General features: G+C 39.3%; 1 protein-coding gene across 1 annotated transcript; it reads left to right on the top strand.

The window, feature by feature from the left end:
- Positions 1–1,001: 1,001 nt before the first annotated feature.
- On the top strand, positions 1,002–11,834 carry gnmt (glycine N-methyltransferase). Its single transcript, XM_006807475.3, has 6 exons — positions 1,002–1,327; positions 3,462–3,589; positions 4,409–4,522; positions 4,936–5,078; positions 7,910–8,031; positions 10,203–11,834. The coding sequence occupies exons 1-6, from the start codon at positions 1,119–1,121 to the stop codon at positions 10,372–10,374; spliced, it is 888 nt and encodes a 295-aa protein (XP_006807538.2). The 5' UTR covers positions 1,002–1,118; the 3' UTR covers positions 10,375–11,834.
- Positions 11,835–15,758: the final 3,924 nt, after the last annotated feature.

Here is a 15,758-nt window from a genome sequence, read left to right as displayed (position 1 = left end):
GCTCTCCACAACCATCATCAAAACAACCACAGGAAGGAATGTCTTTTTGGCAGACTAGTGCAAAGGTGCACTAATGTGTGACTTCCTCTAGGCAGTGCTGTGTATTCTTGCCAACCCCTGCTTAGGCTGAATTACATAACTATGCCTGTGTTCGAAGTCAGATCTGGATTTTTGAAAGTAGTAAGTGTGTATGTGTGCGTGAACAACCCATAAAGTAGTAGTGCAATTCTGAAAAAACTGGAAGTTGCAAACCTAACCTAGCTGGCACTGGTTGTAGCTGACATGACCTCACCTCTACCAGCAAATATGGGTCCTAGAGAACCAAATCCGCCAATCACAACAGGAGGAGTTCACTTTGTTTGGGAGGGCACGAAAAGTGCCTAATAATCTGTCTGGGAGAGTCCTGAGATGATTTTATTCCATGTTTTTTTAAAATCACATTGTTCACCTATATTACACCCTGTGCACTTAACTACTGCAGCATTGTGCATTTTATTGTTAAAAAAATGAAATTATTATGATTTTTACTTTGCAAAAAACTCCTACTATTCATGTTTCGCAAGCAATGCGTCCAAACAGCATGATCAAACGATAGATGATGAAATGTTAAAGGGGGCGAGTCCTCTGTGCTGCACTTGGTGGGATTTATTCCCCGAGTAAAACCTTACAGGTAATGGGCTTCGTGAGCTCTACTTTATTTTAACGTTATACTTAAATACTTCTCCTTCAACGTCAAACATAACTTAATTTTAACTTGAATATGCACGTGTATTTATTTTAACTTTGATGGAATACAGTGTGACACTTATCCTGGAAGGTAAGTTCAGGGGAAAAATTAGCAACCTAGCAAAGCTTCACTCGAGTGACGTATTCCAATGCTAAACAGAAAAGGGGCGGGGCCCTTGAGGTTATCCAATCAGAAAGTAGGCGGCAGTCCTCGACGGCGTGTCATTGGCTTAAAGTTTCTCCCTTAGGTTGTTCATATAAATAATAACATCTCGGCTAGCATGTGGCAAGCATACCTGTCAGAGAGGTAGCGCGTTTCCTCACTCAGTTAAAATTGTCCGCTCGACACTCAGGTAGAGGTAGCGGTCCGGGCAGGGAGAAGCAGCAGCAGTATGTCGGTCGACAGCGTGTTTAGGACCCGGTCCCTCGGTGTGGCAGCCGAAGGTCTTCCTGATCAATACGCCGATGGCAAAGCAGCGAAAGTGTGGCAGCTGTACATCGGAGACACGAAGAGCAGGACGCAGGAGTACAGGAGCTCGGTGGTGTCCCTGCTGAAGCAGCACGGGGTGCGGAGTGTGCTGGATGTAGCCTGCGGAACAGGGTAATGTCAGGTCAACTTAGCAGTGTCATAGTGACACGTCTGACAGGAGCTTCAGCTCTGCTTCATCAAAATCCACTTACAAATCGTTCAACTTAGTATGGATCTATAAATAGGATCAAATAAAAATATATATATAAGCAAAAACTTTAAGTTCTGAAATTTCCATAACAAAATCTTAAATACGGCTTTATCCAAGTATCTCGAGCACGCTTTTGTTAATGGTTAAACTGATTTAAATTGCATATGCCAAACAAAAACCTGAACTCACAATGAGACAGCAGGTGAACAGCTGCTGATGACATAAAACGTGCTGACTCATACTGCATTACTGCTTTTCAGATTTGTGAAAAGGTGTGTGTGATTCACAGTGATTGTGCAGCTTCAGAACAGAGTTGTGTAGGCGTAGCTGATAGTGATGATGGTGTTTGCTTCTTTGCTGTTCTTGATAGATCTGTAGGTAAAAATAAAGTGATTTCAGCTCACATAGGCCTTTTCGTACGTGTACCCATCTTTATAGCCGTTCAAGTGAGTTTGACTTTTGTGGAATTTCAACTCACTGACCCTTTTTAACTCGGGACAAAATCCGGATTAAGCCACAGAATAATGAATGAAAGTGCAGAGTTGCACCTGATCCTGAGCCACGTCCTGCCTGCTGCACTGGTCTGGTGTGGACACAGCAGGTTTACACATGCTGGTTAAATGCGATTCAATTAGAGAGGCATAATATGTCTGAGACACAAGCTTGTAGAAGCAAGTGTTGTCCATTTAAATTTCCTGTTTCTAAAGCAAACTAAACACAAGCGAACCCTAAACTTGCACTGAGTAGGTCAGTGGGTGATGAACTAGTGCTGGGTAGTTGAAAGGAGTTTTTTCTGGTTTCCTGCAGTCTTTTTTATCTCCCTTGATACGTTGACTTTGCTCTCACACAGCAGCAAGGCCATTGCCTAAGCACAGACAAGCAGACCATATATGTAACCCCAGCTGTTGTTTTTCTCATGGAGAATTTTCACTGGAGATGCACTATAACCATTTTTTTATTTGATGTTGCTAATCAACATTACAGAGCTGTTCATGTAAGAACTGCAGTCATTTCCATAATAACTCAGCTCCATATCTCAGGCTGCATGGTTGTTTTCCTGCTGTTTGGAGCACCCCAGCACATTGATTCTGACCCGATACCCTAGTAGTGGTGCCTCTCCGTAGTGCAGAAGCCTCGACGTAAACATATTCCTCGTGGATCACGGTTACAAATAGCTATTTTTGGCAGAGTGTGTTTGTGTTGCTTTCTAATTCTGAGAAGAAGCTTCAGGCTGTGAATCACTTTCAGCTGAACCTGTGAGAGTTTTTAAATTTAGGTTTCCATAGGTTCTAGCAGGAAATCTTATGTATAACTGCAGAATGGATAGGCAAACAGACAAATTAAAGGGAAACCATGAATCCCTGACTCATACCTCAAGGATTATACTGGATCTGTTAAGCTGAGGCCTTCACAGTCACCAGACTGAACACAGTTGAACCAAATGAGACTTGTTGCCAAGATGAAATCTAAAAGATATGAATTTGCTTTTAGCCTAAGACTGTTTAATCCAAATCTGAAAACTGGCTGTTCTTTTTACGTAAGCTTTATTTGTTTTGCGGTTATATATTATCTTGCAGTTACCCAGTAGATGTTAATGATTTCTACACTATTGTCCATTGAATCCCTCCCCCTGTTGCACTGAAACACGTCTGTATTGTTTATTATTATTAACTCATAAACTGCTGAGAAAACATTTTTTTTTAAAGTCAGTCAGTAGCATCTATTCAGGCTGTGGTTTGGCCCGCAATCACATTTTCCTGTCAGGTTTTCAAAATAGGAGTAGCTTCTGGCTGCTATACAAATCATCTCTCCTTACCTGTGACAAGGTTAATATTCCTGTCTGTAGTGAGACAATAAGCTTATCAACCTACTACTAAACCACATGTTGTGCAGTCACAGCAAGCACACACTCGCACTCAGACTTGATCAAACTGTTTTTTTAGGGGAAGATGACAGCAGGGATTACTTCAAAATCAAAACACACCTACTGCATCAAATCATGATCCTCACAGGTCTGTTGTTGTTTTTAATGTATTCATGGATTTTGTTTTCTAGGATTGACTCCATTATGTTGGTGGAGGAGGGGTTTAATTTAGTGAGTGTGGATGCCAGCGACAAAATGCTCAAGTATGCACTGAAGGCGAGATGGGACAGGAGAAAAGAACCAGCTTTTGACCAGTGGGGTATGAAAATTTAAATATATTTATTGAATCAGTGAGTTCCACAGATTTAGATTCTATTTGTGCCAGTAATCAAATCATATTTGCCAAGCGTTTTGTGACAGTCTCTTTGTGAGCCTCTCGTCCTCACGATAAGCTCAAAAGTCCACCATCTTGGACTACAGCTGGAGACGGCAGTCCTTGTTCTTCTCTGTGACCTCAGCAGAGCAGCACAAGCTGCAGGTTCTGATCCCCAAGTGGAACATAAGAGCAGAACAAGGACTACAGAGTCTAGCTGCAGTACAAGTTGAGCTGGAGCAGCTCCAGTCATGGGATGAGATCCTCTCCAGGGAAGCAGCTAAAGGATATTGAAGCCAATGAGCCAACTGGTAGTTAAAGCATGAGACAAGGGCCAGGGCGAGTTGCCAGGGAATTGTTAACTAGTAAATTGATCTCTCATATGAATCAATGGAAAATAACCTAAAGAAGAAGTGACACAAATGAAGCATTCGTGAGATAATGTGCATCTTAACATTAAGTTAACTTAATCAACAGAGCAACATCAGTACAAGTGATGGCAGGGTGAGCTTAAAGTTGAAAAGCTAAGCAATCAGTATGACATTTAGTCACGGACCTTCTTATAGTAATAAAACAAAGACTGGGTGGTGTTTGTTTTGCATTGGCCGTCATGCCTGGGTTGCTCCCAATAAAGCCCTGTGTGTGGGCAGCACTCAGAGTCGTTTCATTTGTCTTAAACTGTTGCAAAGTGCACGCATGTTTGTGGTGGATATCTACCTTTCCTCAGGTGACCTCATGTTCTGCTCTTTTCCTTCTTGTCTTCAGTGATTGAAGAGGCCAACTGGCTGACTTTAACAGAAGACATTCAGAAACCAGGAGATGGTTTTGATGCAGTCATCTGCCTCGGCAACTCATTTGCCCACTTACCAGACTTTAAAGGTACACAAATAATAAAAGTGTTGTTAATTTTATAGGTGAGCTTAAGGGCTTTTCCTCTTGGCTTGTCAAAACATCTCATTATGCCTGGACTTGGCAAACGTAGGCATTGGAGTTTAAATTTATGCCAGGTCATACCGACCTAGTATAAGGTCGGTATGACCTGTCTGGGTGCACCTCTGAACACACCCAGCGATGATGTTGCAGTGCCCTGGAGTGCTCTTTCACCTCGCTGTAGCAGGGTGTGGAGGCACGGCAAGCCCATACTTACATACTTACTCCTGCATCCATAACTCAAATCAAACATCTCCTTGAATCGACGCACACGCCTTTGCCATCCACAGTTTGTTACCATGTGTTTAGCTGCCAATTTGATCCCTTATTCATGCACTCAGTCGTGCTGTTGTTGCTGTTAGGGGACCAGAGTGACCAAAAGTTGGCCCTTCACAACATCGCCAGTATGGTCAGACCAGGTGGGATCCTCATCATTGACCACCGCAATTACGACTACATCCTGGAGACCGGGCGTGCTCCACAAGGCAAGAACATCTACTACAAGGTACCGAACATATACCAATATTGGATTTACTACAGTGATTATTCTTTTTACAACATAATTGCATAACAGTGTAAATACAGAAGCATTAGCCTTATTTAGATAATGCTGAATTGTCAGAGATGCATACTGAGCAGTTCTAATTATGGATTCTTGTCTTAAATGCTTGTAACAGTATTTGTTTCAGTGCCTGATGTACGACTGGGTTTAGGACTTCTCCAGTTTGGGACATCCGGTTATAGAAACACTGATATTCACATTTTAAATGTAATTTTTGAATCAGTGCTAGTTCTAAACAACAACAAAAAAAGCAGCATTTGTTTTCGTTTTGTATAAACAGCATTCATGTGTAGCTTAGTTTTTAAGCTGAGCTTTTAAGAACTCATGGTGGAAACTACAGCCTTCAGGCACGACACCTGCTTTGTTTGGAAAGGTGAAATGCATCAGGTAACAGTCGGTGTACATTTTAGTCAGTTTTTCTTAACTCTTTCCAAAGTACTGCAGGCTTATGGCAATTGAACAGTTTGAAATATTTAAATTTAATTTCAAAATATTATTTTAAATTGAATATTATTTTAATTTGCTTGTATATGCTCCTATAATTCGTGGAGAGAAAATCAGAATCAGCAAAAAATCTGTTTTGATGGGTAAAATTTAGGGAAAAAATTGGTGTCAGCCAAGAAACTTGGACCCGGTGCCCCTCTGTTTTTAATCCTTTGGTAAATCACTTCCAGGATTTTGCTTTAGAGACTGCTATAGAGCTTAAGATTGGGTTCGTACCAAAAAATAACAAAGCACACAGCAACATATGAATGATTAACCTTGTGTTGTGGCTACGCTGATCACAGACGTTCTCTCTGCTCCTGTTTGTTTTAGTCATTTATTCTCTTTTCAAGGATGACAGTATGTTTGATTGTAAAACCTCTGAGAACAGATACAACGTTTAGTTTATTCAAGTTCAAAGAACTGGATCTATTTCTTACTCAGTGGTGTCTAGAGCCTGACCACTTTATCAGTTGGCCAATATCAGCCTTTTGGTGATCTATCAGCTGTTAAATCCATCCTGTCATACGTTTGCTGGAGCCTATACAGCCCTTAAATTAAAATTTAAAAAGGTAAAGAAATAATTGGAGAGACACCCTCCAGCCATCTTAGGAGTGTTGATATTGCATAGTTTGTCCACCAGAGGACACTCTGCAACTTCCCAACAGCTATCAGCTGATCTAAGAAGACTTGGGCAGAAGATAAACGAGTAAATAAATGACTACATGTAATAAATATTAGAGAATCTGTTCATGCATCTGAATGTCAGATTGTTAAATCTCCAAATATTGATTTAGCTCTTCCTGGCTGAGCTCTTGTGGTGTCGAACTGCTTGTTTATTCTTGGAAATTATGGAGCATTTGGACCTGGAAATGGCTGATTACATCCTTCAGTGTAAAAGATGGACATAGCTCCTGGACGTCACCTGTGAATGTCCCACTTTGAAGCCTTGAGACGAGCATTTTTGCCATTGGTGTCCTTTTGCTTTGAAATGTGACGAGTGAGGAGCAGATCTGACTGCGAAAGCGCACAATCGTTGACTAAAAACTTGTTAATCACAAGGAATCATCTCTCATAATCCTCTTTTGTTTGTACATTTTTAAAATATGCAAAATTCACTTAATTTTTAATACAACTCAGTGATTAAAATTGAATCGATCAGAAAGTAATTTACAGAGGTCAGAACTGAAATTTGTTTTCAGACTTTTTACAGAACCGGAAGTCATTTTGCAGCCACAGTTGGCGCTCCCCATTGGTCCTTCAAATGAGTGTAGGTTTAAGGCACTTCTGTGTTGGCTTCACTTTTCAGGGCCTGAAGCTACATCTGTCTTTTATACTTTGCTGAATGTGAATTAATCATACACTGTGCAGTTATCTATTGGCTTTATCTCAAATATCCTTATTTTATTGTCATACAGATCATAAGTTTTGGACTTCTCTCTCTGCCCAAAAAGAGAATCTGAAGTTTGAAGCCATTCTTCAGTATGGATGGCACAAAGAAGCCCGTTTTTAATCTTAATTCTCTGCACAATCTGGTCTTTTATTGCTATGCGAGTAGTAGTGGGACAGACAGTATTGTTTAAGAATGGTTTATTTACGCCATCCCTAGCAGCAGCTGGCTTTAAGACTTAAATCCCCACACGGAGCCTGACGGATATTGTGAGATTTTCACTAAAACTGGTGCAGGAGAAACAGAAGGAAATGTGTTTGGGTTTTCATTTCATTTTGGCAAATGGGGCAAAAAACAGATGAAGTCAGGAATAATGAGTAAAAAGCCCTTTGGGAAGACGGGAAACGACATGACTGAAAGTACACGTAGCTCTAGTGTGCACATTAAGTGGACATTTCTGTATAGATTGCATGTATGATTTTTTTTTTTTGTCTGTCTCATCCCCTTTTTTTTAACCTTGTGTTCACATAATTCAGACAACCAGCCAGGCTTGCATTTGGAATGAGCTCAGATATGAGATGTGGAGAATACACAACAGCAGGTCGTGACTGTAGGGAGCCATATTTGATTCAAGATGTTTGCATTAAAAACAACGTCCATATTCTTTAATCCAGCCAAAGCAGGAAGTATCCAGCTGGAAGGCCTCGATATAAATACTACGTCAACAATTGCTAGTTGGCAAAAATCAGCTTCTGATGCCTTCGTAATCCCCGAGTTTGCTCTTGTGCTCCAACACTGAACCAACCAAATTATTTTCCTGTCATCAGTCTCTTCTGTTCAGGCTGTGTTTGGACATCATAGAAGAAAATGAGGATAAATAATGTGTGTATGTGTGTTGCAGAGTGACCTCACTCAGGACATCACCACCTCAGTGTTGTGGGTCAACAGTAAGCCACATATGATCACTCTCGACTACACCATCCACGTGCCACAGGCCACCCTCCAGAACCTGCCTGAAGTTAGGTGAGTCGGGCTCTGATGCTGCTGCAGAGCTGATCGGAGACTGAGCTCACACCTCATACATTATATGTGATCCTTTTATGGGCGACCTATTCTAACTGGTAGATCTGGACAATACATTATACATTTGTCATTATAGCGTCTACAATTTCATGTCTTGTATGCTTTTACTGTATCTCAAATCTTTAGGTTTACATTGCCTTGAATATTTTTGTTTTCCAGCCATAAACGGTAACATTAATTCATTAAGATGCTAAAAAACAAAACAGTTTTCTTACATTAACTTTAGATGGTGTTTAAACGTCATGAGCAGGATTATTGTGGTTTTGCATTTTCTAATTTATTTTTCTCTTAATTTTATTTTAATTTTATTTTGAATTCAGTTTCTTTTCAGTTATTTGAAAATGTTTCAGTTAGATTTTAATTAGTTTTAGTGTTATTATTGTTGCATGAGGGCTTATGTCAGAGGCAAGAAATAAGAAAATCAGTACATGAATAAAAGCGCATGACTTTTTGAAAGCAGTGTATTTACAGTCTTGAGACATCCGTCACCAACTCATCAGGCAAACTAATCAAACGAACAGATACTAAAACCAATGATATTTCCTCTATTTTTAAATTAAGTCATTTAGGCTTCAATTTTAATCAAATATGTTATTTATGTTTTGGTCAAATAATTTTTTTTTTTTCTAATTTAGTCTTAGTTTAGGGTAACCTTGGTTACTGGTCATGCCGCCATATTAGACAGCACACCATGCCACTGTTGTCACCCCCTTTGTATATACAGTATATATATCCCCATAGCAACAGAAGAGCACAATTTTTCACATAGACCAATTGTTACGTCCCCTCCGAAGGGGTCTAGGCATGTGAGTGAGGGGACCAGTAACAAGTGAGTCCGGAAACAGAATGAAAAGGAAAACAGACAGAGTTGTTCTATAATAATATAGTTTTATTATATAGTTGAAGAGAAAATCTTTCTCTGGATTTTCTTGGAAACATTAATAGAAGACAGACTCGAAGGAACTTTTATGCCGAATTCTAGCTTTTGACGAAGGAGCTTTAGTCTTTAACATGCCCTTTTAGAAACCTGTTTTTTGTCTACTTTAATTTTATCCAACTGTTTCTTTGTTCATTTCCAGAAAATTATATGTTCAGTGACACAATGCAAGGTCAATACTTGTAGTCAGCTCCAGCTCTGGTATCTTAATTTAGTTTGGAATAATGAAGCAAGCTTCCCAAGCCAGTGTCCAATTAGTTTTGAGTTTCTGAAAGTGGGAAACTGTTAAACCTAAAGAAAATGTTCATCATAGTCCAAATATTTATGGACCTAATTGTGTTTTTTGGGATGGAGGGACGCACAGAGCTGCTGTTACACTCCAGATTGTTACACCCATAACATCCTGGAGGATTTATTTTGACCCAATATGTAACCAATGTGTTCAATGTGTAATATAGTTTTATTACAAATGACGTTAACTTAAAGAGCCGGCAACGCCGTTTTACCAATGATGCCAAAGAAACAAAGGGAACACTCGCAGCAACAAAAGAAAACAGAACTACTAAACGCAAATAAGGGAGGCACTTCCCACTTCTCACACTTCCTACTTTACTCCTCACCACGGGGAGACACTCTCAGGGCCCACAAGCCCGTCTACTCACTAGTCAAAAAGAGGCTGTCTGTCCAAAACTTAGCAGAAAAACACGTAGAGCCACAGAGGGGAAAAAACACCCTTGCTCACAGCTCATCCCCAGCTTAAATAGCCTCAGAGGTGATTGCTGACTGGATTCAGGCGGCAAACAAGGCTAATCAAGAGCAGCTGTGTCCTGGGGAGAGAGGAGAGTGAGAGGGCAAACACCCCACCCACACACTCCCACAGCCTCACAAGATGTAACACCAATGAATAATCCTAACCCTCATCGGGCTTTATAAACATCATTCATGATGTGTAAATTATTTTACAGCCGAGGTCGCTGGGCTCCATCCTCAGACACAACAACAGCTGTTAAACTGCGCTGCATTCCTGAAATCAAGGACAAATGGTCTGCAGTAGTGTTATTGTTAAAACTAAACGTTGATACTTCTGAGTATCACAGTTGAAACTGAGCTGAAATCTCATAAATACTACCAAACTTCAGTAACTCTGGTGTTTTGCTCTGTTTGTGTCCTCCAGTAAATTCCGTTTGTCCTACTACCCTCACCGCCTGGACAGCTTCAGAGGTCTGCTGAACGACGCCTTCAACGGCAAACTGGAGCACGCCATTTACGGAGATTTCAAGACTTACGTGCCGGGCCAGTCTCAGGCTCCGTGTTACTTCATCCACGTCTGTAAGAAAAAGGCCTAAGAGGAATACCGGGAGCCACCTTGATACGGATGTGCACACAGTGCTTGCAGGAAGGAGGGAAAAACATGTCTGCTTAAAAAGTCCCAGTATTTAGCTTTCTTTCAAAAATATCGCAGCACACTTTGTCACATGGATACTGAAATCAGTGTCGACTATGAAAAATAATGTTGCTTTAAAGCAGTTTTTGTTTTTTTGCCTGTAGCTTTAAATTAAGAGTACATAAAAAAACTTATCTTTTAGGCATTTGAGCTGCCAAGACTGATTCTGCTAGTCGACACTGTTCATTCGTTTGACTTAAACCACAGTTTGTTGTTGTTTGAAAAGCTACATTTACATGTGTCAGACCATTGTTTTGCCCATGTCTGGTAGTTTTCCTCCAGTGTGCATTCACGCGTTCATCTTTTTGAGCTGCTCTCTACATCCCGCCTCTGTGAACACATTTCAAAACGGTGCTGTACATTTGTGGTAATCTTTCTGCTTTTTGTTGCCAAAAACGTACAAAGATGTCTTCTTAGATGAGTGTATTTTGTAAGTTTACCACTTTCGTCTTAAAAAACACAGATAAACACATATGTCACTTTGATTACGGTGGCCTGATGTTTTAAAATGTATTTTCAACCTGGAAAGAAAATGCAGCCATTTTTGGCCCGTTGCCTTTGTTCAGGTTGAAGCGAGCCTTTGACAGGCACAGATTGAAGATCTGAATTCAGGTAAACCCAAGAGAACGACGAATAATAACTGTGAATCCCCTCGACTTATACAGGAAAACCTCACCTGCCTGTTGGATCAAATTTCCTCTTCTTTAAAGGGTCGTTACAGTAAAGCCTCTCATACCTGAACAGACTTTGCTGTAGAAATGTAAGTTTTGTGATAGGCTTTTAGACAGAAAGCCTTTAAATTGTGTGGAAACTGCCACTAATGAACATGAAGCAGGCCAGTATTGAGCATCAGTGAACATGAAACGACAATAAAAACTGAAACCCCGACTGACTGAACCACGTCATCAAACAGAAAGATGACATTAACATAATAAGATTATTACTGAAGGGCTAACCTGCTTATCAACCAAAGATATTTAAGAATATTTAACTGTGTTCTCTCACGTAGATTAAGAAAACTCTTCACTGTAGATAATGGTGGAAAACATGAAGATTAATTTACACTGCTGTATTATCCAGGTGTAAATATTTTTTTTTCTGTATTTTTGCAAACTCAGTAGGGCCATTTTCACTTTAATGCAAAAGGAGTTCGACCACAGTGAAGTGAAATATTCTCACATCTCTGCCTGAGTGCTTTGTGATATTGATCTAGTGCTTCCTGTAGGACAAAATGTACGGTATGCAAAGTTCATGATTAGTTTAAAAGCAACATTAGATGTTAAGGTGTTAAACATTTTATAAAATTCATTTCCTGCATGATCATTGAAATCTTTCGCCATAAAATAAAAATATTTGAAATAAGCACTGCTGTTTGTGTACACATTATTTTTAGGACAATGCTAAAAGGTTGATGTTTGCTAGTGTAACATGTAACACGAGTACGAAGTGAAGGCTGACGGGGATGTCATTAGCTTTGCAAAAAATTAGCATGAACTGGTTCTTTGAACAGAATCTACCTTTGAGTGTGTGAGTTTGATGGAAATGTAGTTCATAGCTGCTAATTAATGGTCAGTAAGTGATGGCTAATATGAACGGTCACTGAAGTCCAGTAGGCTGAAACATTAGCATGATTGCTAATGTAGCTAATGTAGCATAATGTAGCATGATGATAACCAACTCAAGTGAAACTTGCATCGTCAGAGTCATCTGACAGGTCTTTTTGAGACCATAAATGTCTCCTTTCATGTGAAAAAAAAAAATACAAGTACACACAATGATTGTGTGTTGTAGACACTTTCAGTAATAAGTTAAAATAATTGCCTTCTGTATGAATTTCTCAGTCGGTCATTTAGTTGTGGAGGAATTTAAGCCCACTCTCGTTTACAGCTGCTTCAGCTCACTGAGGTTTGCAGACATTTATTTACACACAGCTCTCTTACGTTTAAACACAGCACTTGGAACAGGTTAAAGTCTGGACTTTGATGACTGGGCCATTGCAATACTTTGATTCTTTTTTTCTTCTTCTTCTGTTGTACATTTGCACAATTTAGCCAAACATTAGCTGTTTGGAGATGTCCCCACATTTGACACTGGGACTCTTTGGTATACAGAGGACTCAGTGACAGCCTAGTGCCCAAATCACCAACCCTTTTATTTATTTTATTTTATAATTGCCAAACATGGTGCTATCCATTATGATCAAGGATTTCCACTTCTGTCTTGTCTCTCCAAAGGTTTTGTCCAAGTCTTGTGATTTATCCATGATTTCAGTTTATCCTTTGCAAACCCACACCTTACGGCTATGTTACTTTTAGAAAAGGCGAAACCTCCCAAAGATGCTTGGCTTGTCTTTTTCAAATTCTACTCTCATAACCTTTGTCATTTAATGTACTGAGGCCTGTAGCATGTGAGATGTAGCTCTTGTGTTTTTTATACTCTGAGCGTTTCACAGTTTTACCTTGCAGCGAGTTTGCTGTGATGTTTCCTCCCTTATTAAAAATCTAATTGTAGAACGACGGATTTAATCTCTCACCTCCAGTTTTCTTTTGACATGTCCGTTACACCAGGGATTTGTCTAGCTTTATGTAGATTAACAGTGAGGTACTGCATGCCTTGTCGAGAGAGTCGCTGTGACAAACTGATACAGAGGATATGAATGTGTTGTGATTTATACACATTAGTCAGAAGTTCTCTAATCCACACAGGGTCAACGCTTCAATAGATAATCAATTAAAACATTTCCTTTGACTATGCTGAAGTGAGAGGAAAACTGTCAAACAAGATGCTTTATTCCATCAAAATTAAATATCAGAGAAGAGCAAAATACAGGCTTGGCACAAGAGGGCAGCATCTCATTATATGATTCCCACAGACCCACGTCTTTCCCTCATCCAACTTTCACAGTGGCTATGTTCCTCATCTGGATCTCATTATCACTTCATCCTCTTCCTTATCAGACTTTTTGTCTGCTAGCTCTTATTATCTGTTATTTATTGGCAGTCATTCTCACACTGGTTTATAGTAATCTTTTTGGGGGTTTTTTTCTGCATGCTGAATTTTAGCTTCATACCACTTAGTTAAGACAAATTTAATGACGCTGCTCTAGTCAGTTTATTTTATAGCGAGTATGAAACTGATTTAAAGGACTTTTTGAAATTTGCTTTAAATTAGATTTATTTTTCTAGAAGCCACAAGATCCTGCAGCATCTTATTAAAATAGTAGAAAGTTAAAGCATACAGCTGTTTCTTTGTCTGGTGTTTTTGTCAAAGAATGACATTTCCTCTCTCTGTGTATCTGACCTCTGAACACAAACTTGCACACTATCCTCTAGCCTCTCTTCCCTAGAGTGTCTGTATCACATCTTATGCCTGCAAGGCAGGCTATCAGACAGCCGTGCAAAGAGCTGATACACAAACCAGATGTGAAAACCGCTTGCCAGATGTGGCTGCTCTGCTTTGCTTTGCTGTAGTTAAGGGAGTCAAAGTGGTCAACCATGAATGGGTTTACTGGGGAGGATTGCTTTCACAGCACAGTCATTGGCCAAATCAAACAAAAGCAGAGGGAGCTGAGAGAGACCCATTGGCTGGAAAGAAGGAGATGAGTAATTACGACGAATAATGATTATGCTCAAGAGCCTTTAAAGGAGAAAAAGAAAAAGGAGTCAAATTAACGATTTATGCTGTATGGTCTTGTTAAGAATTTATTGAGTTGAAGAGAAAATAATCTTTCTCTGGATTTTCTTGGAAACATTAATAGAAGACAGACTCGAGGCACTTTCATTTTGAATTCTAGCTTTTGACGAAGGAGCTTTGGTCTTTAACATGCCCTTTTAGAAACCTGTTTTTGTCTACTTTAATTTTATCCAGCTGTTTCTTTGTTCATTTCCAGAAAATTATATGTTCAGCGACACAATGCAAGGTCAATACTTGTAGTCAGCTCCAGCTCTGGTATCTTAATTTAGTTTGGAATAATGAAGCAAGCTTCCCAAGCCAGTGTCCAATTAGTTTTGAGCTTCTGAAAGTGGGAAACTGTTAAACCTAAAGAAAATGTTCATCATAGTCCAAATATTTATGAACCTATTGGTGATTTTGGGGATGGAGGGACGCACAGAGCTGCTGTTACACTCCAGATTGTTACGCCCATAACATCCTGGAGGATTTATTTTGACCCAATATGTAACCAATGTGTTCAATGTGTACTTTATTCTAGTGAGCACTGTAATACTTTCTCAGGTTTTTAACTTCCTGTGATAGCTTCCAGATCAAATGTGGCAGATTATGAAAACGTACTGAACATAACCCAACACATTTGCCTTAATATTTCATACTGCAACTCTTCATTTACTCACATGTTTTTACAACACACTTACCTCTCCTGTTCAATGAATGTAATAATCTATAGTTATAATACAAGTATATTTAAAGCTGCAGTTATTGCCGTTTGTATGGAATCAGTTCCACAGAAAGCTTTTTAATGTCTTTTAGCTACTTAAACATACCATAAATATTTTTTAAAAGGGAAGAAAAAGTACTATATGTACCAGAAATATCAGAACTTGGTGGGGGGATAAATGCCAACACACTGTTTGGACATTGGCAATGTCTAAACAGTGCTATGCTAGCAATGCTAATGCTAATGCTAATTGCTAGTAACATCCCTTCAGCTTTGCTTAGTGGCCGGTAAAAATCCAATTAATTCTTTGTTCACTATTTCTTGTTATCGTTATTTTAATCTTTCTTTGATTTCTTTCATTTTGCTCTTTGGGCGAGGGTTCTTCCCGTCCCCAGTCTTTGTGCTAAGGTAAGCCAAGCTAACAAGCCTGAGCTAGCTTTACATTTAAAGCAGGTTTTAAGCGTTACCCAAGACAAATAAAGCATTTAATATATAGACCGAAGTATTTTTTTATGAGTGTGCGGTACCTGTAAAAACCATTTAAAATCATGCTGTGTAGAATAAAACTAAAGCTCCAAATCTAACATGAAGTGCATAAATTTATACAGTGAACAAAGTAGTGTTAATTAAAATTGGCTTCTGTTTTTAATGAGAGCTTTGCACATTAATAGAGATATTTCAAATGGTTTTCAAATAACGACTGACCCTATGAACAAAATTCTCTCAGGACTGCATATTTATCCAACACCTATTTTAATGTAAATCTAAACTTTAACAACACAATAGAACAACATTTCCCCACCTTTGATAAAACATCACTGCTATGTCAAAATACATTGAATTTTTGTTATTCTCTAACATTACTGCAATGTCAATGTGTGGTGTGTGTTTTA

Source organism: Neolamprologus brichardi, chromosome 19 (genome assembly GCF_056152115.1).
Source record: "Neolamprologus brichardi isolate AB-2024 chromosome 19, ASM5615211v1, whole genome shotgun sequence".
Classification (NCBI taxonomy): domain Eukaryota; kingdom Metazoa; phylum Chordata; class Actinopteri; order Cichliformes; family Cichlidae; genus Neolamprologus; species Neolamprologus brichardi.
This window is presented reverse-complemented; position numbering and strand designations above follow the sequence as displayed.

Bases quoted from the DNA above. Each gene is read 5' to 3' on its own strand.
- gnmt (XM_006807475.3), top strand. From the start codon at position 1,119: ATGTCGGTCGACAGCGTGTTTAGGACCCGGTCCCTCGGTGTGGCAGCC. The intron at 4,523-4,935 runs GTACACAAATAA...TGTTGCTGTTAG, and splicing joins CCACTTACCAGACTTTAAAG to GGGACCAGAGTGACCAAAAG. The intron at 8,032-10,202 runs GTGAGTCGGGCT...TGTGTCCTCCAG, and splicing joins CAGAACCTGCCTGAAGTTAG to TAAATTCCGTTTGTCCTACT.